A 24,515-nucleotide genomic window follows, 5' to 3' on the forward strand; every position below is an offset into this window, starting at 1 on the left:
GATGCATATCCCTGCTGACAAATATTATTTGCATGAATGATGTACTCTGCTGATATCTTGTTTTTGATCCTTGATTTATAGATCCAGAGTGTGCCGATGAGTGCCTGCGTGAGGCACGGTGGAGTGTCTTCGGGAGGGTCCGGGGACATGTTGGAGGAAGTGGCAAGTGTCTCCATTCTGCCGATGGAGTCGGGATTTGGATCAAGACTGACACGTCTGTTAACACTGCTGAGCCTAATGATGCATCTATTGCGACATACCGGAGTGCCTTGAGGAAACGCCGAGGACAAAAGCGTAATGATTTGCCCCTTTCTGTTCTTTCTATGTCTGTGGTGCAAAATAACTATCCCACCCTCGTTGGGCAGACCGAAAATATATAGGTTTACCTTGCTCGACAGGTGTTGAACGTTTCACATTTCTATATGTCGGATGTGCATGACTCTGCGACTGGTTTCCAACTGCCTTGTGGCGGTACCGACATCTGTCCCAGTGCTACAGAATTTATTTGGGGTCTTGCATAAGGATTCCTTGGTTGAGAGTTCCGATATACGGAGTTCTTTTTCGATATATGAATATTGTAAATTCTGTATGGACACGGACCGCAAATGGAGAAATATGACAAGCATTATTACTCACAATATTGCTCCTGCTGATGTTTGCTACCAAATGATTTGGGATCCAAACTTTGTCGGTAAATGTCAACAACTAACTTTGAACCAGAATGGGAAGGAAACTGATTTTGAGCTGCGCTTGTGTTTGCATTGATGTTTCTAACATATGTGGTGTAATTTCAATGTTCTAAATGCCAGCCACTTGAGCCATGTGACACTTCCTGCAGGGTGGTTATTCCCTTGTGGGAACCACACCTATTCATATATTCCTGCTAATATTTCAGAGGTCCTTGTACTCTAACACGCCTTGGCTTGATGCAGTTTCCCTTACGTCCTGTTATTCGGCGGTCTACGCGATCTGCTCCTTACACCGCCCTATCACCTCACTGTAACTCTGATGTTCATTTGTTGTCCGAAACTGAAGTGTTGGCGTTAGCTATTTCATTATTCGGGATTTGGGGCTTGGCAGATGGGGGATATAAAACCACGATTACATTTGCTTGTTTGATAGTCAAAAGGGCTTAATGAGAATTTGCAGGCTTTGACTGAGCTATTGTTGGATGATAAGAATTTTAGGAAGGCTTTTTTACAAAATAGGGCAGCTATTGATTATCTGCTTTTGAAGCATAATTTGTGGTGTAACGCTGTAGAATGGATGTGTTGTTTTGACTTGGAAGATCGTTCCCGTTCCATTGAGGATCATATTAATGAGTTGAGAGGTCTAGTTGGCCGAGTGGCACAGGATAAGGATGGGGACTGGTGGGGTCAAATATTTTCCTGGATTCCTGAGGCGTTGCGTTCGGCTTTGGTTTGGGTTTTTGGTATTTTTGCTGTTTTGGTGTATTCTGGGAACCTCCTTTTTCCCCCATTAGGTTATGGTAGTTAAATGTTCATGGGTTGGAGTGTAGTGCGTGTGCGAAAAATGAGCAAAGAAAACATGGTGTTGATGCGAGGCCACCTTGAACATTCACTGCCATTTACCGCAATGAAACAGCAATGAAAGCCTACGTTTGCATGGGATCAGCAAGTAAACATATATTTCTGCAGTGAAGACAAGGTCACATATTCATGTCAGATGAATGAACTGTGGAGAATAGTTATTGTATTTTCCGCCGAAAGGCAAGCCAGAAAGGGAGTCGGAGCATTATGCAGGTTCAGTGATAAGGGGTCCTGGGAACGAAGGCAAGGAGAGAAGCTGGGTTTTTCCACTTCTAGCTGGAATTTTCCACTCTTGCTCCTCATGCTTATTGTCTGCTCTTCGGCCAAGGGCAGTCTGGTAACCCATGAGGGTTAGCCCCATAAAGAGAAGAGGTATTCCTCTTAGGAGAGCAGCTAGAACTTGGACCCTGGGTGATGCAGTCTCGCTGAGAGGGAGGACGCTCTGCTCCATACCCGGTTAGTACGAGTGATTTCTTTGCCTGCCTGCCGTGGGACTAAGCAGTGTCGTGGTGGTTGAGATGAAGAAGCCTTCTGCAACTATCCAAACTGTGATGCTCTTTTTCGATGTTTATGTATAACTATGTGTTTATTTTTCTTTATGCATGTTATGAGTGAATAAAGGGCCTATAAAGAGCCATTTATAATATCATTATAACCAGTGTTTGTGTGCAATTCTTTGCCTACCTGAGCCCAATAACTGATTTTGCATGGGTCCGGGGGACCCAAGTACAAGGTCTCCCCACGTGGACAAGACAAAGCAAAACACACCCCCACAACCCCACATCTGATATCAGTCAGTGGACAAGGGAATCAAAATAGCCTGCATTCAAAGTTGGAAGGAGGATTTCACTTACCACAATCTCTGCCAGAGACTTCTGTCCTGGACGCGGCAACCAATAATCCGGCTTAAGAATTACTTTTGGAAATGAGGCAGAATTGGCATTGGAGTTTCGAGACTTCTGACTAGCCAAGGTCCCATCTCCCATGACTTCCACCAGGCTCACCAGTTTCTGACTTGATGGTCCATTCCGACTATAACACAATTCCTGTTCGCTGTACGTGCTGCTAGTCTGTGGAGGAGGTAGAGTGGAACACAGTCCATATGACCCACTTTGACAATATGGTGAGCCCTTTTCTCTGTGTGAGCTACGTGTCCGCGTAGGCTGTAAAGTGGAGCTGTGCTCTGGTGAAGAGTTCTGCTGGCAGTCATTTCTCTTTATTCTCATGGTTTGGGCGTTTTCTCCTTCATCCTCCTCTTCCTTGGTTGGTTCTTGATCTTCCCTTGGCATCGGAGTCCCTCCAGAAATGCTACCTGTATCTGAGGAGTATCCATCCCAAGAGCCCCAGGGCTCGTTCACATTCGCCAATGCAGCTCGGAGGTCAACATGGATCTTGTGAACTCTGGGTTTCCAATGGCAATCATTCACGTTTCCGGTGTTGGACCCCATGCCATTGGTCGACATGTCTTCTTGGTTTGGGGTGTCTGGGGGACTTTGGCATCTCTCAAACCACACACTCTGACCAGCTCTTCCCTCATGCTGCCAGAGAGATTTCCTTAAGATGGAAGACTCCTCCAAACACTTAATTTCTTTTGATAGAGTAGGGTCCACTGGACTAAAGTCTGAAACCAAACCCCCTCTACGGTCAAAATTGCTCCTCCTTTCCTTAGCATTTAGGATCCCTGAAAGAAAAAGCATACAGTATGTTCAAGCCAAGAGGGAACATGAAGTTGTATTATCAAGACAGAAGAAAGCCAAAAAGGTTTTTTGACAAACTGACTTGGAAATTGGGCTTGACCTGCAGAGGTACAATTTTAGCTGATAGGACTGAAACGTATGGAATGGAGTGTGTGAGTGAATGAGAAATGGAATAGACTCCAAGATGTTTTTAACTCAACTCCTGAAGAAGCACTTTAAATTAGCAATATAAATGAGACAAAAGGTTTAATACAAACTCAAGCGTAAAATGATATGATAGGTTATTTATAACACACTTAATACACAGAGGTTTCCAAGCGCGGACCCGGGGATCGAACCTGTGGTGCTTGGTGTCGTCTTGCTTCCAAGACGAGCACGTTGCCCCTGTGCTATCCTCCCGAGAACATGCAAGGATTTATTTTCTTAAACAAATGGAGCACTTGCAAAAATGAAATTACACTGCAGACATATGAGAGTTTAAAAAAAAAATGTTTTATCCCAAAACATGGTTTATCCCAACTTGCAGCCTCAAAGCAAGGTGACCTGTATCCCACTGGGCTTTGCAGCTCTTTTAAATGTCATGAATTGGCACCCCTTAGTAACATACTTTTTTGCAGCCGCTATCTGATAAACTAAAAAAGCGTTAATTTATAGTATTTCTGTATAGACATGTTGCCTTGTGGTTGATCTGCTACACTGTATGCATGCATACATTCTAAATTATAAGCACCAATCCAATAGCTGCAGGAATGAGTGATCATTAGTGGATCAAAGCATTGATATCTGTGCACACTTGGCCTACCAACAAGCCCATATGCCTAGATTATATGTAGAATAGCTGGTTGACACTGAGGGCATGAGGTGTTTTTCAGGACCCCACAGAGGGCTTCGTGCATCCTTTGGGGTACCTGTGAAGTTGTTGGAGACTGGATTCCCCATAAGTCAATGCTAGTCTCCTCTTTTTTTTTTTTTTTTTAAATGTTTTTATTTATTAGTGTTTTGGTACAGATATCAAATGTACAAACCTTTCACTATCAGTAAAAAAAAAGAATAAATAAAACATCCTCATACAGATTTACAATAAAATTAAACAAGATTAATTTTGGATTTACATAATAAATGTCAAAACAATTCATGAAACAGTTTATTCGAGAGTGAAATTTGAGTTGATTATTGCCTTAACCCTGCCATTTCTGTCATTATTAGGGTAGGAAACCCACATAATGCAAGAATCAAACTCTGCCGTTGCCCTCCCATCAAACCAGACAACATCAGATAATTTACTATTACAGTCCCTAAGTATCCATTTCTTTCATCATTCAGTGCTGTGCAGTTAGTTACTAGACATTTAATAGTCTCTTTAGCAGCCAGATTAGTACAGAACCTACAAGTCTGGCCACCCGAACCCGCGTCCCACTTGCTTGTTTTTTCTTGTGTCAGAATTTGGTTTAGACGGAAACAGAGGTATATTGCCCTTAATATTGGACAAAGAAAGCTAAGAATATACTTTGAGATCTTTTTCCTTAGTGAGATATTTGGCATACTCACCATACAGGGAATACGTTCCAAGCTGATCAGAGAAGACCGCCCACTCATATTTGAAGTGCTTCTTCTTTACTATGGCCAAATTATGAATAAGTTCTTCTTTGGATGAGCCAATTAGGGAAAGTATTTCAGTCATTTGCTCTTTAAATAATTCTCTATTGCTAGCACCAGATTCCCTAGCCTGGTCATCACCCCAGCTCTGATAAAGGGACATAAGGGAGGGGTGGGGGGATTTAGCAGTTTGGCAAACTCAGCCATCTTTCTCCACATGGCTCTAGTTGCCACCAAAATGAAGCCGAACTCTTGTCTAATAATTGAGTTTGGAATTGAATTTGCAAATCCCAGTGTTTTTTTCCAGAACATTCCCTGTACCGAGTTGAGATATTCCCCCAAATCGTTCAAGGAAAGATCCAGACCATACAATAAAACCACATCCACGCTACAGATAATACTGAAGCAGAGGCTTTAGCAAAAAGTGGCACAATTGAGTATAGGCCCTCTCACTTTTGCCAACAAAGGCGCCACTTCCCCTTGATCAATAGTTTACAGCTTTGCTTGGAACCCGTGTTAGTTATATGGTACCCCAAATAGCTCAAGGACTCAACCATTTTTAAGAGGTTCTTACATTCTAATAAGCTACGATTATAGTTATTGGAGGTTATCCGGACTCTCTTCATCTCCATTTTCAGCAGTTCTTGTTCCCATATAATGGTAAAGATTCTATACACTTTGGAATTCCATTTCATGGTCAAACCCCTCCCCGCTGGCATAAAAAATACTGTACCATACTGCAGATGACAAACAGTTTAGTAAACTCATGGACAGGATTACAGGCTAATGATCACTGCCCCAAGCATCCCCCCTCACCAATGGATCACACAAACATCCCAATTCCTCAGATACATAGAAGGGGTCAATCCATGACTTTCTTGCCCCCCTACTCCACGTAAAAAAAGTCCTTCAACTCCAGTTCCCTTGGTAAACATACTTGGAGGACCCAAAACGCAAAACATTGATCCCAAACCGCCCCCTGCTGCACCGTTTGAGTAGAAAGCCTCTTTACACCGTGGGGTGCCCCAGTAGGTGGAGACGGAACACAGGTGGCATTAAAGTCCCTCCTACAACAAGGTACTCTTTTTCATCCATTCCCAACCATTCCATAAACAGGAGATCTAATTCCGGCTGTAAATCTGCTAGTTTAGTATTGGCGTGGTTCCAATAAAAATTTACAATCAACATATTTGCGTTTAGACAGGGTAAATAAATATTGATTGCCATGAAGTGTTTCGACTTTTTATTTTATTTTGTATTCTTTATTTAAGCCTTAGTCAAAGTGAACCTTTTACAAAGAACATCATATCACCCACAGTTCTGCTTTTGATGCCTTTACCTAGGCTGTCATTTTAAACTTTTTGTAGAACAGGTTAACATAGTTATAAGCTTAACAATTATTATCTTCAGAACCCGTTGTTACCCCCATTAGCCCCTCCCACAACAGACGAATTGGGGTGACAGTTCGAATTCAAGTCTGTGGCATTTGGGCAGATGGGAGATGTAGCGGCAGTGGATCGAGAATGTCCTTTATTTGTAGGCGTTGAGAAAGGGAGACCATTCCATTTCTCTTGCTGGCGAGAGGTTGTGCAGAGCCCCTGTGATGTTTTCCATTTCGTAGATCTCTTTGGCCTTTGGGGCCAACATTTTTTTCTGAGGGAAGCGTCAGTGACTTCCAATTTATCGTCAGGCAGACCCTTGCAACTAACAGAAGTAAGTGGGGCAAGTGTGGGAGACGTTGCCAATGTCCCTCTGTTTCCTTCAGTCCGAATAGAACTAGCCAGGGTTCATAGCGTCTCTCCACACTGTCTAAGCGCCTTATCCACCCCAGGACCTCTTTACAAAACGCTTGTGCTTTCTGGCATGACCAGCACATGTGCCAGTAGTCTGCTTGTAGGCCACACCCTCTCTAACATTGAGGGCTTGATTCCTGGAACATCTTGGAGAGGTGAAGTGGGTCGTACTGCCAACTATAAAGTAGCTTCAGCCTATGCAGTCTGTATTGGCTTGATATGGACGTTTTGTGGGTGCTGGTGCATAGTTGCTTCCAAGCTCTGTGTGGATAGGTCTGCACAGGTCTCTTGCCACCTTCTTTTGAGGATATCGTTCATATTTGTTTCTGTTATGTTATTTGGCATTTACATAGTGCTCTATACATCATTGGTATGACCTCAAAGTGCAGGTAGGTTGAACGCCCTCTGAGACTGTAGTCCAGGTCAGTTGAGAGAGTAGGGCGTCATAGGGTGCTTGGGTGCACCAGTTATGTGTGCAGCTGATGTGATTGCCTAATTGTAGCTCCATCCTAGCATTAGGTGTGGTGTTATTGATATTAGTAGAATGTGTGCAGTCTGGCGGGTGCACACCAAGACTAGGTTCTAGCTACATTATGCCTGTAGGACGCTCAAGTGTGCAGCTAGGCCAGTTTGTCATGGGATATAGCTGCGTTTTATTAGAATGATGAGGTGTTCAAGGGGTAATGTTTGTATGTGAGCAGTTAGGCCAAATTGATTGAGGGGTGTAGCTGCACTCCAATTGTGTGATAGTGTAGAGTAGAGAGTAAACATAGTGCTCAACAGGCTATGTAAATTTGCGAGATGAGACCCACTGTGGATGTGGCTCGGCTCAATATGTTTTCGATCGGCGTCAGGTCCGGTTGCGGCATGTTCCTCCATTTCTGGGATGTCCGAATGCTCTGTGATTGCAGGAAGTGGAAGATTGACAGGGGGCCTATTCTCAGCCCCTCTTCGAATTGCTGGAGGGAAATGCATCTGTTGCCCTTTATCTTTTGACCAACCCTCTCTAGGCCTGCCTTGTACCACTCTTGGAAGCGTTGTGGTTCCTGAATATCGTATGATTTAGGAGTGGGGGGTCCATATGTGGCTCATCAGGGACAGCCAAGATGTAATTCCCTTCATTTCACGCTTGTTCCACCACAGTTGTAAGAGAGTGCCCAATATTCCGTGGTTTAGAGCTTTAATCAGGAATGCTGCGTTCGGCACCCATAGCCATTGTCCTAGCGTCACTGGCCTCAGCAAGTAATTTTCTATCTCCACCCACTGCTTGTCTTCATCATTTCTGAGGTGTGAAATCAGGGCTCTGAACTGGGGTGCCCGATAATACGTGTAGAAATCTGTGAGGCCTACTCCCCCTTCTTCCTTGGCACGTCTCAGCATCTTTTATGTTATCCTTTTCTTTCTTTCTTGTCATAGGAATTTATTGATTTTGCCCTTTAAGTGTGAGAAGTGGCTTCCTGGCATGGCTAATGGCAACATCTGGTATAGATAGAGGATTCTGGGGAGGACGGCCATTTTGAGGGCGTTGCAGCAAACCGAACAGGAATTTGTAAGTTTGGCCCATCTGTCAATCTGTCCATTTCATTAGTTAGTTCAGACCGAAGCGGGAGGAAATTAGCTGCGTAAAGGTCTTTGATGTCCTTCGCAATATTCATTCCTAGCTATTTAAGGCCTGTCAGAGCAATTGGAATTCCCAGATACTGTAAATCGGTGCCCGGGACCTCTGCAGGACACCTATAAGGGAACAATGTGGATTTTTCTATATTCAACTTGACTTAACTCGAAATGTGTACAGTTTCAATTTAAATCTACTGCAATTGCAAGACCACCTATTGGTCTACCCTTTGGTCGTCTGATTGCTGGCTTACAATTCGTATGGAACCCTTTCAATTAAAAAATGTTTCTAGGCATCGTTTCTTGTATCATTAACACAGTTGTCATCTTTAGGTTCGTTCCAGAGTGACCATCCAGTTTATGGTAGCCGCACATATTCCATGACATCAATTTCAGGCAACCTCCCTCAAAGACTCAACTGCTTGACTTTGGACTTCTTAAACATTTCAATTGTAGATTCCAGCCAGGACCATTCCTATAGGTCTGGTCTTGTCGCTATTTGGATTTCAGGTTTAACATCTTATATCAAAAGTTTGAAGTGATTGTAAAGGGGCTAAGAAAACCTCAATCTCCTCGGATTTATTTAGTTGGCCCCGTTGGTAGCCAAGAGAGTTAAGTACTACTCGGTTATTCCAAACAATTTGTGCAATCAAATTGGAGGCATAATAACAGACAGACCTCTCAGCACCTTTTTTGGGGAATGCAACCCTTTGAATGCCGTCGGATCTCAGGGCCCGTAACTGGGGAATAGCCTGGAAGCTTTTAATCATTTGGCACCTGTTTATATGAAGGGACCCACATATTTGTGACTCGATCTGCCAATTCATCGTAGTACCCTGCAAAGTCTCTGTTTCAGGACGATAGAGCCAAGGGCCTGCTGTGGTTGAGGAAGAACACCAGCATCCATCGTTTCCACCTTGCCTGGGACGACATCCACCCTCGAAGGAAGCACTGTACTTGTCTGATCAGCTGAAGTTGTCTGCACCTCTGCCAGGGCATTTGTTTTGGAAACTTCTTGAGAGGGCATGTCAACATTAGATGTTATTTCAGGTTGTTTTTGACAGCCACAACTTTGTTGGCTACGGAGCTTGGTCTTTGGTTTTGTTGAGACTCATTTTGCACCGAAACCTCTCCTGACAGAGCATTAATAAACTGTTTATTACCATTTAAGGCTGGCAGGTTTTTTTACTTTTGGAGTTTTCCTTTCCTTTTTTGTCTATTCACCCTTACCCAGCCTCCGCGGCCACTCTCCTCTCCTGGTGAATCACTGAGTGTATGAACTTCCTGCACTGTGCAAGATTCCTCCAAGACAGCTTGTCTCTCCCTGAGGCATAGTTCAACAAGCGGAGTAGGACTGTCTGGAGATTCTGTGTTTGTTCTCACCAATTGTTCCAAGTCCTCCGGGGCAGACCTCATTTCCACCCGTATCTCCTCGGATGGTTGATTTTCAGTCGTGCTTGGTACCAATTCCTCCACTTCTTCTCCAGTCTCCGGGTACAGACGTATGGTCTTACGCTGGAATGAGGTTTCCAGCCTCTTTTCCAGTAGTTTGTTCAGCCCTTGATCCAGGGAGTTTAACTTTAGGGCATTCGCATGAACCAGCTCTTTTACATTGTCGTACAGCCTCAATAAAAATTCCAGTACTAAATGAATTGCTGAGATCGAGGCAGAGCCAAGGGTTTCCATTTGCGGCATGATGTTAGAGTCCCTCCTTAGTGTAATGTTTTTAGGGGTAAAGTAATTTTCGTTTAATGGAGCGGACTGAGCTTGTCTGAATCCTCGTATTTTCTGGTGCTCTATTAATGAGCTGTTTAGAGGACTCAGGTCATGTTCATAACCCCTTCCAGTTCTTTGATTTTCTGTTTCACTATGCAAACCACTTTTCTTAGTTGCTCGATAGGCATGTTCCTTGATTCCCAACATGTCATTGCAAAGTTACTCAAAGCATTAATAGGCTCTGATGTTCATTGCATATAGTGAAGGGTGTTACCCCGAGTCTCCCTATTCTGTGCTGTTATGCTAGTATATGCCAGAGCATTTACGTCGTTCTCACCAGACGTACGTTTTGGGGTAGCAAAAGTTACATGGGCTCTACTCGTAGATGGCACTCCTTTATCCGTGGGCAACAGATCTTTACTCGTTGGTGACAGCACTTAACCAGTTATACCCATACTCTGACTTTGGAACTCCTTATGGGAATCATAGCCGTCTCCCAATACAGAGTACAGACAGGGAGTACTGTCTACTTCAGGGACCGACTCCCCATGCAATTCCCGATTGTCACCCCGGTCTTCTGTGGACGGCAACTTAGATGTACTTTGTTGCTCCCCCCATGAGGAGTTCCTGTTCCCTAGAAACAGCATTTAATTCTGCATAGGTAATTTCCAAATGTTGTTGCGGGTACTGCATTTCGCACAGTTCTTCCAGCTCCTCATGGACTTGTAAAGCAATGCGCCCTTTTTTGGTTGGTTATTTTCAGCTCGCCATTGCAAAGCTTAGAGATTTTGGGTAATGTCCCCTAGTTTTCGCAATGTTTTTGGTGCGATTAAACACACACAGCCAGACAATGTGTTGCGCTTTCCTTATAACTGACCCACTTTTGGGTTCCAAGGGTGAAAACTAACCCCACAGTCGCCTGGGTCACAACTCAAAGAAGAATCAAGTTTCAAACCACTCCTCCAGGACAGTAGCAAGTTTCTCTTACCCCATTTATGGAGTCCCACGGTTCAGCTAGGTTTTCGCAAAACACACCTTCCCCGATTTGGAGCCTTCTTCTCTTCACAACACTGATGTTCAAGCAAGGAGTCTGAAGGGATCCAACACACGGGCATGATTAAACACATGTTGCACTTTCCTTATAACTGACCCACTTTTGGGCTCAAAGGGTGAAAACCCACCCTGCAGTCACCCGGGTCACAACTCAAAAAAGAATCAAGTTTCAAGCCACTCCTCCAGCACAGAAGCAAGTTTCTCTTACCCCATTCGTGGAGTCCCGCGGTTCAGCTAGGTGTTCGCAAAACACACCTCCCCCAGGTTGGAGCCTTCTTCTCTTGACAACACTGGTGTTCAGCAAGGGGTCTCAGGGAAACAGACCTTCCCCGACTTTACCACCTGACCAGGCTGACCGGAATGCCAGACTGCTTCACTCCACACTCATTCTCCACCTAGACTCCTCTAAGACCCATGTGCACATACAGTACCATTGCTTTCGAAAGGAGAAATCGGTCCAGAAAATTGACAGACCCAAATTGAAGATGGGAAAACATAGGAAGGTTTCACTCCAACTATTTCCAAATACCACCCTTCCTACCCTAAGATATACCGATAGACCAGTTGCAAAGTCGAGGTCTATACCACTGCAGGCTGCATGACAAACAGAGCTTAAACTTTAGGGGAGACAATAGCTTGTTGTAAAGTGCAGTGTCCCTGTACAGACTACTTTTGGTGATTAGGAGATTGAGCCAAAAGAAGTACGATTTTAAGATGCCTATAGCAAAGCTGCTGTCACTGTTTAGGATCTTAGGTATTGTCACAGCGTGTCGGATCAACAGAACACGCAAAACACAGGTCAGGTTTTAGCACTGTTTTATTTGTATCAAACATCAGGGCTGGAGAAAGGGCTATGGGAACTATTGGGAGAAAACACAAACACAAGAGGGGCAACACATAGTACACTAGTGCAAAGGTATTGCACAAACCAAGTGGGATGCTTGTACGTAACTTACACAGAATCTAATGCCCAAAGTCCAGGTTTCCCTACTCTTCTATAATCTACATTCAGGGCTTTATCAACCTGGAGATTTGTTCAAAGGGAGTTTTACAGTGCCACAGAAAACGAGCTACGACTTAGAACTGCCCTACTGGAATGGGTGCGTGACAAACTCATGCTGAAAGTCGGTATCCTTCCTTGCTCTAGCCTTGTAGATGTTGACCCGCTTTCCCTCTGCTCTGTCCTTGATGGACTTTCATAGTTTGACTTCCCTAGCAAAGGGCTTTACAGTACAACAGGAGCCACCGGTTACAGGCTTGCAGCTGAGACTGTGGTGAACTTCCAGGAGGTTACCAGTCATTTGGTCGAAAACCAAATGGTCGAATGACCATTTGATCGATGTAAAATGGTCGAAAAAAAAAAAAAAAAGTAGAATTTTTTTTATTTTTTTTTTAAGGGGGGGGGTTCCCCCAACCCTCCTTTTTCTTTATTAAAAAATATTTTTTAAGCAACCAAAACTAAAAAAATATATATAAATAAATAAATTCGACCTTTTTTTCGACCATTTTGATTCGATCAAATGGTCATTCGACCATTTATTTTCGACCAAATGACCGGACACCCTTCCAGCAATGTAGTTCCTAGGAGTTGACCTTGCCCGAAGGACCGGGGGTTTCATACCAAGCTTGTGGTCCCTTTGTTTCAGTGGCTCAAGCCAGGTACTGGATTATGCATCCACCCCCTCAACCCAGAGAGAAGGTCCTTCCATTGCTGGACCTAACTGACTGACCACTTGCAGCCTCTGCAGTCATCTCTCTCCTCCCCCTTTCTCCGTGTCTGTACTCCCTTCCTCCTGATATTTCTCTCATTTCCCTTCTCCTACTCAAACCTTTCTCTTGTACCAATCTCCTCCTCTTCGCTCTGCCCCTTCTTCTCCAACTGGTTCCTTACTCTGTACCCAACTCACCATTAAGCAATACTGCCCTAGTTGACGTGCTTCTGTCCCCTTTTGCAGTGTAAGGGCTGGCGCTAATTACTCCCAAGGGCTAAGTGACAGATAGGCCTGTTCCTGTTTTGGCTCAGTCCCCTGGTAACTAGCCTGTTCTCATTGTTCCTTCTACTACCAAGCCCCTGAGACATTAAAGGGCTTTCTGCTCACTGGAAGCACTGTCATGTTGGACACCAGATTCTGTGATAGCTCCAGAGTGATCCCATCTTCCGACAAGCTTTCTCCATGGTTTGCGGCTCCTGGAAAGTTCTCCTGTTGATCTGGTGAGTGGCCTAGAGGTCCTATGTTCTGATTCAGGGGCCGCTTGCTCAGAGTTTGTACTATCAGCATTATTTGTCCTCAGCTCATGGTGATACTTCATGGACCACTGTTCTGCTCCATGCTTCTAATAACTTGTTTCTACCTTACAAAGCGATAGGGCTATGGGAGCGACTTTACTCAACAGTCTGGGGAAGGGAGGTGGTCTCTGTTGGATTCCACCTACTCCTATGTACCACCTTCAGGGATCACATTGCTTAGGGGGTGGCTTTCCATGGCCCCAAGACGCTCTGGGACCCACCTACCCCTGCATGCTACATGGTATATTGCCACATACTCCTACTCCTTCTCTTAGGACTCCCCATAGATCGGTCCTAGGAGTTGTGGGGAATCTGGCAATGTCATCACTCCCTCTCCGGGGAAACTCCATGGAAACTCTCCTCCCATATGGCCATGGAGGGGCAGCTGCTACCTGATCCCGACCCTGGTGGTGGCTGCCTGAGGGAGGACCATTGGGGGGTGGGGAGGGACAACCCTCATGGGACGGAAGAAGACTCACTGGCAGGACCATGGTATCCACATTGCCACTCAGGGTCTAACACCAGCCCCTTGAATTCCCAAAACCGCATGGCCTATTGTGATATAGATCCAGTCCATCCACTTTGCACTGACCAGTCAAGCGGGAGAGGAGAGCTGTAGTGGAGGGAAGACAGTGCAGTGATGATTAGGTTTTCCCACTATGGCTGTTGGAGCGGCCCACTCTAGCTGTGAAGGTCCTGCCTCTTCTAAACGTCTGATAACTTGGCAGCACATCTCTTGTAGTCCATAAGGTCAAAGTTGTATCTGTTGCTATTGTCCTCATTCACTGTCCTCTACTGCCACTTCCCACCCTCCCCAGCCAACAGTCACCTTCCATCTCATCTACAGACTACCCAAAGCCCACATCGCCTTCATCCGAGACTTCAAAAACCCGGTCACCACCATGTCCCGGGAGGATGCCCCGGGAGGATAGCTCAGTGGCAATGTACTCGCCTTGGAAGCAAGACGACACGGAGCAACACAGGTTCGATCCCCGGGTCCGCGCTTATAACCCATCATATCATATCATGTCATGTCTCTCATGCACACCAACAACATCATCTTAGGTAACTTCAACCTCCCAGGCAACCAAACCGATGAAGGAAGCTCTCCTCAGCCTTCTCGACACATACAGCACACGAAAGACCCAACACGCGAGAAAGGTAACATCTTCGCTCTAATCATCACTGCACTGTCTTCCCTCCACTACAGCTCTCCTCTCCCGCTTGCCTGGTACGACTACCTAGCAGTGTCTTTCAACATCCTGCACACCACCCCAGTCAAGCACTGCCAGTAGAAACCCATCAGACAAACCTTAAGGTCCTTCAAGAACTTCCGGGTGGAAGCCCTCACGGAAGACATTGCCACCCTCCACCTTACAGGGACCGAATACCCCCAACTGAACTGCGGCTCTCCACTGGAAGCACTCAGTGGCACCATCTCAGCCTCCAGTCAACAAAAAGCGCCTCTGAAACAACGCACCTGCAAATCGAAACAGTCAGCACCCTAGTACATACAAGAACTCAACTTCAGCAACAGAGTCCTCAGGAAACGAAAGAAAATTGAACGCCGCTCCAGGACCGTATCAGACCTGGCGCTCCTCGAGGAATTCCAAGCAAACCCGCCAACAACTAATCAACACAGCCAATGCCTCCTACTATCAGAACACCAAAAAATCCTCTTCAAAGTAGTCAAGCACTGTGTGTACCTGGTACCCGACCCTGCCATACCGCACTTCATTGTAAAATCAACCGCCATCCACACATTCTTCATTGATAAACTCAGCAAGAATCACCAGCACATAGACACCAACTCTGCGTCCACAGACCTACCTCACGTCCCTACTTGCAAAATCTCCACACCCTGTACAACATTCAAGAACTCCTAGTAGAAACCCAGATCAACCTCAAAGCCACATCGTATACAGACGACATACTCCCAGAATCTATCCTCAAGACCCTCCCCACAGAAGCTCTCCTTCCCTACTTGGAGATCATCAACAGCTCCCCAACTCAAGGTACCTTTCCATGGATCCTAAAGACAGGACAAACATCCCTCTACTAAAGAAACCCACTCTGGATTCCGACAACCTAGGTAACTATCACTCCTTCACCTATCTTACCTTCCTAGGTAAGATTATTGAGAAAGCGTTAGCTGCACAACTGCAGCAACACATCGACACCAGCAATCTCCTTCAAACCTACTAATATGGATTCAGACCCAGATGCAGCACGGAGACAGCAACCATACAGGCGGGTTGACGATGCCCTCAACATCCTTGATGACAGCCCCACCTGCCTCTTGGTTCTAATCAACTGCTCAGCTGCTTTCCACACAGTAGATAACCAGGCGCTTACTGACACTCTACATCGGCGTTTAGGAATCAGCAACCTTGTCCTACGCTGGTTCAAGTCCTACCTTGCCAACCACCAGCAGTTTGTTCAGATGGACTACTCTCCAATGCTGCCCGCCACTTGTGGAGTCCTACAGGGTTCCATCCTCTCCCCAGTGATCTTCAATCTATAGATGGAGCTGCTGGGAGCCCGGCCAGCCACATAAAACATGCACATGCAGCAATACGCTGATGACACCGAGCAATATCTCAAGATCAAGTCCATCAAGGACATCCATAGGCTCAAAACCTGCCTCTCACCGATCCGGTCTTGAATGTCCAGTGCATACTTGAAGCTGAACCCCTCCAAAAACGAATTCCTGCTCATCACCAACAACGCTGAACACGCAGAAATACAGACCTGGCTATCTACCATGAACTCTGTGCTTCACAACCGCCAAGTCCCTCAGGTTCCACATCGACAAACACCTCTCCTTCAAGACACACATAGCGGTGGATCATCTCTCCCCCCAGCTCAAATTCAAGTCTTTCCTCCCTCCGGACAGCTTTAGATCCACTGTTCAAGCACTGGTCCTATCCCACCTGGATGGGGGCAATGCACTCCCCAAAGGCCTCCCGTCACCCTCCCTTGTGTCCCTGAGAAGTGTCCTAAATGTGGCTGCACACCTCATCGAGGGTCTACGCAGATACAATTGCATCACCCCGGCCCACATCGACCTTCACTGGCTTCCACTGCACACAAATCTCCAAGTCTTGCTGTACCATTTATAAGGCAATCGCCTGCAAGTCACCTGGGTACCTCACAGAGAAACTCAGAATCTCCAGTGGACAGCACACTACCAGAAGCCAGGACATGTGCAGACTTGAAATCCACTGCTGCAAAAAGGAAAGGACCAGAAAGCAAGCCTTCTCTGGCTACACCCGAAGACTATGAAATCGCCTCCCGTCAGCATCAGACTCGCCCCCACGCTCCTATAATTCAGAAAATAACTCAAGGCCCACCTTTCCAAGGAGTCTCTCCTCCTCAACGCCTAGTCCATCACGTTGCCCCTCAAGCCACCTGACTTACTAGACGCCACTAGCCCCACTCCTCCCTGCCACCTGGTACAGCTGTAACCCTGCCCTGTGGCCCACTGTATGCTCCCCCACCGCTGTATATCAGTTCTGTTATGTCTGAAAAGTGCGCTGTTCTGCATCTGTACTGTTGTATACCTCTGCAAATCGCTCTATTTCTTGAAGCTAGGTCCACGCTCAATAAATGCCCTAATAATGATAATAATAATGTGGTGTGACTATGGTCATGGAATCCTGCCACTCACCTTGGAAATACATCAGATTATTTATCTGAGAACTAAATCCAATTCCTCTGGAATCAAGCTAACATTTGGCTTGACCATTTTACCTTCTTCCGACTTGGTTCCAACAGCCATGAAGAGTATTTATTCACCATCATCCTTCTAGGCCTTAAACCAGCTTGCAGTAGATCTGTGATGGATCCAGTAGGCAACGTCACTTAAAACTTCTGCCATGGCAAATGATGCATGCCACTCTGGCAATAGCCTTTTTTGGGAAAGTGTCAAAGAGTCCCATCCGTGGTAGTCTGATCTTTTCCAGTATTGTCCACTTGACACCTGTTCATATGTGTTATAACTATTGTTGGACCTAACACCTAACACTGTTTCTTCCTTCCTTAGTTTAGTTTCCCTGTATGTGCCTCTGATTTATATGCATTGTGGTTCTTCATATGTATTGTTTGTGCCAGCTCAAGTGTTCTAAGTCTTGAATTGTTAGCTAGTTATTACATGTTTAACATTACTCAAAACTCTGATAACGTAGCATTCATTATTGTACTATCCAAAATTACAAGATTATATATAGTGTACTTCTATGGTGCATGCTGCAGTCATTGCCTATGTTTATATAGGATTAGGTTTCTGTATTAACAACAACACTCCAATACAATGATTTTAGAGGAGTACATTCTTTAAAAGATAAAGTAGTTTATGATAGGTCTCCCGATCACCCCTGACAACATCTTGTTACCAACAATATAAACACAACTCCTTGTAGGGACTTTTCATCAAAATGTATTTCACATGTGATGTTGTCAATGACATTTGTGATGTCATCTTTGATGTCATGGGTGTTAGTCTTAGCAGTGCACGGTGGTGGCGCGAGTTATGGTTGCTTAGCTTACCATAACTGGCGAATTTCTGTTTTTTTCCGGTTTTACTTGTAACTATAACGTCCCTTTAACAAAGATTTTTCAGTGAATTTTATGGGTTTTTACCAGTGCATGCTATTTTCCTACAACTTACTATTATCATACTTACCCAATATAGCAATATTTGTGTCCAATTTACAAAATGTCACCTTAAAACTCTCCCATTTCCCACCTTCTAGAATCATTTTTAACACTTCTATATACTTTTTGCAACTATTTCAACTAGTTTTGCATCCGTAGACGTCTACGAACATCTGACTTCATTGCGGACCTTCCGGACAGTGCCACAATCCCATACGCTGGCGCGCGCGAAATGATGAAGTGTCCGAGAACCCGTCCGCATTTCACAATAAGATCTGTGCTTTGCGGGCACTTCCCAACTGCATTTTCTACTGATCTAGGAACTTTCAACTTAAAAATGTACATTACACAGCTCCAACACCAATTCCTGCTCACTATCCATTAACAATCTAGTACACAGTACATACTTTTAGCAAAACTGCTATTTATCTTAAAATGGCATCAGCTAATGCCATCCCTCCTCCCCAAGAACCACCACCACTGCTGTAAACAAGGAGCATGAGAAACACTGCCCCCTACCTTAGATATAACACACGCGCAACATTTTCCCATGTCCACCTACCTCTCCATATTAGTTTTTGGTTTTCCCTCATTTCCCTCCCCACCTTTCATTCTTAGCTCTCCTGCCAAAAAAAAAAAATACAGGGCCCCTCTTCGCTTTCCATGGCAGCCTGCAGAAGGCAAAAAGAGAACTCTATGACCATATTACCACAAGCACATTTTTATTCCTTTTCAAATCTATCCCAATTTCGAATAACTTTACCACAAAGCCAGTCCCAGGTGGACATGGCCAATTTAACCCCATGTTTTGTCCCTTATGGTCATGGCCAGTAGCCAGATTGTCCGGATCATGACCTTATTACGTAAGCCGCACAATATGGCCACTGCCCATGGTCACAGGCTACACCTCAGTCGCCAAAGGTAAATCACAATTTTTTGTACCTACATTATGACACTTGTCAAAATATAAAACACAGGCACATTTGCAAAACCATGCTTTCAGGTCCTTCTCAATGCTCCTTACGTAAGTTTGCTGGAAATCCATCCATGTTTTATTTTTCAAAATTGTCAAATGTATGCACATACAATAAATTTTTTTTATTAAAATGTATTTGGTTTACATCTTAAACCTTACATTTATCATTCACATTCGATTTACATTGTTCTCCTTATTAAAAACGGCAACATCGTTGACTTTTATTATTCTTCATTACTGCTACTGTTTTCCAACCTAATAGTTTCCCAGAAGTCAACTATGGTTGCCACCATCTTTCTATTATTTCCCATCAGGATTTGGCTCCATCTTTCTTCTTTTTCCATTTCTACTGTGGTACTAAAATATTTGGAGCTATAGAGTAGTCTTTTTTTATTTAGTGTCTCGCATTCCATAATCACATGATAGAGAGTTTCTGTTTTTCCTATTGTTTGACAGAATCTGCAGTCGCTATTTGCACTTTTATTTTGGTTCCATTTCCCCAGGACTTCTCTTGTTGGTAGTAGGTTCAGTCTGAATCTTAAAAACATGTCTCTGATTCTTCGATCTGGGTATAGTTTTAGGTAGTATGGAAGTTGGTTGAGTGATCTTGCCTCTCCATCACATTTCAGAGTCATTTTATATCGGTCTTTCTGCTCTTGTGTCTCGATCCAATCAGTTCGACTCAGCTTCTTTTTTGCGATTTGAGGCATTTTCGTCAACGTCTCCAGTGTAATTCCTTTTTTGTTACATATAGTCATAGACGCTTCTTTCCATTTGTTTAATGTAGCATCATTAACGTGTTCTTGTGAAGTTCTTAGTATTTCCAATGCAGGTATCTTTTCTTCGCTGTTCATTTTTCTGAATAGATCTAGTATTTTCCATTCTATTATTGATTCTAGTGATTGGAGGCCCAGTTCATAGCGGATACGTGTCATTGGCATGTTCTGGGGTAGGCTTAGTACTTTCCGCCAGTAAATCGCCTCCAGTTTCATCCATATTGTTCTGTCATGGTTGATCTGGGTTTCAGCACCGTACGCAAGGATCGCTGTCACCTTGTGCTTGTAAAATGTTACAACTGGTATGAGAGAAAATTTCCCGAATTTCTTATGTATTGACAGTCCTTGTCTGGCAAGCATTCTGGTTTTAGCCTTTAACTGTTCTGCCCATGGCGCTTCTGTCAGTGATTGATTGATCCATATCCCTAGATATTTATAGGTTGCGACCTGGATCAATTTTTCTTCCTGAAGGTAATAATTGAAGGCTTTATTCCATTTTGATTTCTTCTTTGTCAAATACATAATTCTTGTTTTCTTGATGTTTATTGTGAGTTCATTTATTTTCCATGTATTCATGAGTTTTGTTGAGGGCTTTTTGTAATCCGCACAGTGTTTTAGCAAATAGAATTATATCATCTGCATAGATCAAACAAGGGACTGCAGTCGCATTTAATTTCGGCGGATTATTGCTCGATGTACTTATGGACTCTTCAAAATCTGACGTGAAAAGACTGAACAGTGCAGCCGCTAGCGGACACCCTTGCTTTAGGCCATGCCAGATGCTGATTTGTTTTGTTATTATTCCATCCGATGTCATTCTCACTTGTATTTTTGTGTTAGTATACAAGAGTTTGATTGGTTCTAGGATGTCGCTAGGGCATCTCCATTGTTCAAGTTTGTTCCAAAGCAAGTCTCTATTGATTTTATCATAGGCTAAGATCAGGTCGACATACGCTACTATTGTATTCGTTTTTGTTCTTTCAGCTTCCTGTTTCATCATGTTTAAGATCATCAGGTTTATATTTGTACCGACATTGTGCACAAATCCTGTTTGACACACTGCTTGATGGTTTGTTTGCTTAGCCCAAATGTTTAATCTTGTCAGTATAAGGTTAGCGCCAACGGTCGATAGTTCTTTGGCTCATTGGATGATCCTTGTTTGTATATTGGGATTAGTGTTGCCATTTTCCAGGAATCAGGAACATTTTTCGTACGGTTAATCAGGTCTATAATTTTACCACAGAATTGTGCCCAAACTTCAGGGTTTCGTTTTAGTGTGGCATTTGACATGCCGTCCGGGCCCGGGGCCCTTGATGCGTTTAATTTTTTTATTCTGTTGGTAATTTCACCAATATCGTATTTTATGTTCCATGGCTTTTGCGTGTGTTACTGGCTTTTATTCATTACTGTTGATATTTCTTCGTAGAGTGCTGTGAAGTACTCTACCCACGCTGCTTTAGGGACATCCACTATCATTGCATCCTCTGAGTTTTTATTCGATTTCAAGAGTTCCCATGGACGTCTGGTGTTACAATTTTTAAGGGAAGCCATCATAGATTCAGTGTTTTCTTGCTCTTGCATCATTTTAGCATTTTTGTGCCAGTTTTTGAATTTTTGTGTTGCTTGGCCAATTATTCTTTTTTTGGTTTGTGGAGATTCCTTTTGTGCTTTTTTAATGATCGCTTTTTTTTCCTTTTTCTTTTCAGCGATAGCTTTGTTATAAATATATTTTCGTTCTGGCTTTGATCGATTATTCAATCACTGCTTCATTTGGAATTGGTTAGTTAACCATCCATAATTCATTTTATTGGAATCTTCTTTCTTTGAATTCATTAATGTTTCTGTGATTTCATTTAGTCTGTTATGCGGAATTCTCAAACGGTTCATTCTATTTGATAGCGTCAGATTGGGTAGATTTATTTTGAGTCATTCTCCTTTGTTCATTTCCCATGAACGCTTTAGTATGTAGTGGTCACTATGTTCACTAAATAGATTTTTGGCTTCGATTTTAGTTTGAGTAATTCCCTTACTAGTATAAATAGAATCGATAATTGATTTGGTTTTCCCTCGTGACCATGTTGGTATCGGTTTTGTTGCTACATTAAGGGCATCCCATCTTTCAAAGTTTCTATTGCGTGTCTCTGTTATCCATCTTCGTGCTCTATGTTCCAGCAGTTGGTCTTCGATTGGTTCTCCTTTATCATCAAATAGATGCAAGTTGAAATCGCCACATATTATGTATTCGACATCTTGATGCTCCTGTGCGATTTTATCTATCTTAGTAAAGATAGTATCTATTACCGTTTCTTCTGGCACTTTCCTTGGATTCCAATATACATTGGTGATGTTTAAGTGTTGGGTCCTTGTAGTCTCATTATTACTCTGTGGTTGTGTTATCGCTTGTATTTTGACTAGGGTGTTTTGCGCCCAATTTCCTATATTCTGATATTCAATAATTTCTGTTGCCAGGTCTTGACTGATTAGGGTAATAAGTCCTGCAGATGGTCTGCCTCCATTGTTGTTAATTGCAGGGTTCATGTGTATGAGAAATCCTTCGCATACTGGGGGAGCTGTTAGCCATGTCTCCTGTAAGCATATCACCTCTACTGCGTTCAACTCAGGTCGTTCCATTTGGAAAAGATGCGAGTGTCCCCTAGTATTCCATGAGCATATTGTTACTGTTTGTTTGTTGTTTCCTGTTCGTTGTTATTGCCTCAGTTTGTCATATAACCTAACCCCAACTTGACAAAAATCGATTCAGACTTTACGAAAACATTTGTATCTAGACCTATAATCTTTTTGCAAACCTTTGTGTAGATTTGTCGAATGGTACCACATTTATAAGCCGTTACAATATTTTGGCACCCCCCCTCTAATTCTGCCCTCTCTTGACAAAATCCCACAAACTTCACAAAAACATTTATATCTAGATCTATTATCAGTTTGCCAAATTAAGTGTAGATTCATCAAATTGCACCACATTTATAAGCCTTTACATTATTTCAGGAGCCCCCCTCTAATTTTGCCCCCTCTTGACAAAATCCCACCAAACTTCACAAAAGCATTCGGGATGAGGTCAGGAATATAATTGCAATATTTCATGCAGTTTCATTAAGTGGCGCCAAAGTTATAAGCCATCCAAGAACTGCTTTCCACCAACCCTGTCATGCAGAGGTGTCTGAACTTCACAGGACTGTTCGCGAACATCCGAACTGTTCGCAGACTTTCATGGTGAAATACATCTGTTTTTTTCCTTCTTGCAGCCATAGTCCATCCCATCCTCATCACCCCTCACCTCCCCAGAGATTATTTGATAAGTTTGACAAGTGCAATTTTGTGTTTTTTAATATGCTTTTACCGCGATGTCCGAGGACACCGGCCGCTGTCCGTGAATCCAAGCTGGCGGGCGTTGCCAAAAATCTGAAGCACCTCATGCGTCAATCCCAGCCAATCAGCAAACACGTTGCATGTCCGCGGACATGATGCAAGCCGATTAACCAATCGGTGTCCTGCCTGCGGAGTGAACAGGGAAGTGTGTCCGCGGAGCGGACATAGATATCACTAATTTTTTCAGACCTACTTTTTGGTTGTTTTAAAAAAAGTACTGGATGGATTTTCACCAAATTTACAAAAGCACGCTTTCAGGACCAAGTCGCTACTCCTACGGCAAATTTGGTGAAAATGCGTCTAGCGGTTTGGGCCATAGGCACAACAGAAATTTTTTCTCCATTCAGTCTATGGGGAAAAAAATAATTATTTGGGACCCCCCCCTCATACATTTTCCCCCCTTGACCAAACCTCACCAAACTCTGCAAGATGATTCAGAGTGGGCCATATACTTTTTTTGCAAAGTTGGGTGAGGATTTGTCCAGGGGCAGCGAAGCTATAAGCCGCCCAAAAAGTGCTCTTCCTATGAGATGAGCAACTTAACCATGACTACATGGCCGCTACCGTAGGCCATGTAAAAAATATATATCTCAGACGGTCCAATATACGGTACAAATATTGAAGTGGGCACGCAAAGTCTGGATCATTTGGGTATCTTACATGGAACGTGAGGAGCATGAACTGCCCATTCAAAAGGTTGCAGGGTGTTATTATATATGCAGAGTGGGTATTGCGTTTCTACAGGAGACACATTTGACATGAGATACCAAAGCAAAATTTGGGAAGAGTTGGGGTTGCCACCGGTATTTCTCCTCATACATATTATACTCAAGAGAGGTGTGCATCCTCATCCACAACTGTCAGGTTCCGTCTAACCACAATGGTCAAAGATCAAGGTAGGGGTCTGGTGGTGCAGTGGATTATACAGGGTCGACTGTACACCTTGGTCAACTACTATGGTCCTAATCAAGACACAGTAGAATCACTGGAATGGATCAACCATCAACTAGGCAAGCTCCCACCTGGAGAGATAGTTTGGCAGTGAGATTTTAACACGGTTATGGAGCAGGGTCGAGATCGCATGGGATTGAGCCACCATGCAATACCCAAGACAACCGATAAATTACAAAACATGTGTTCAATGCGGGAGACTGCCGATGTCTGGAGAATTAGGAACCAGGACGCATTGAAATACACATACCACTTTTCTGTGCACGACTCAGCGTCTAGGCTGAAGTACTTCCTAATCTCCCAAACGTTACTGGGGAAGAGTAATAGAGGCGTCTATCCTGGCTCGCTGTCATGCCTGCAAGGGGTCTCCCCGGTCACGTCCCGTCACCCAATCACATGACCACCCCCGTCCATTTACCTTTCTCCCGGGGCTCGCGCAGGCAACCCAGTTTGGCTCACGCGC

General features: G+C 43.9%; 1 protein-coding gene across 1 annotated transcript in view; it reads right to left on the bottom strand.

Moving 5' to 3' along the window:
* The window catches only part of LOC138569467 (uncharacterized), a 312,282-nt gene that overhangs the window by 165,844 nt on the left and 121,923 nt on the right, over positions 1-24,515 (bottom strand). Inside the window, exon 3 of the mRNA XM_069647453.1 lies at positions 2,405-3,231. Within this exon, the coding sequence (XP_069503554.1) occupies positions 2,405-3,231 (827 nt within the window). The remainder of the gene's footprint in view (positions 1-2,404; positions 3,232-24,515) is intronic.

The sequence above is a fragment of the Ambystoma mexicanum genome, chromosome 1p, assembly GCF_040938575.1.
Source record: "Ambystoma mexicanum isolate Mex_15411 chromosome 1p, UKY_AmexF1_1, whole genome shotgun sequence".
NCBI lineage: Eukaryota > Metazoa > Chordata > Amphibia > Caudata > Ambystomatidae > Ambystoma > Ambystoma mexicanum.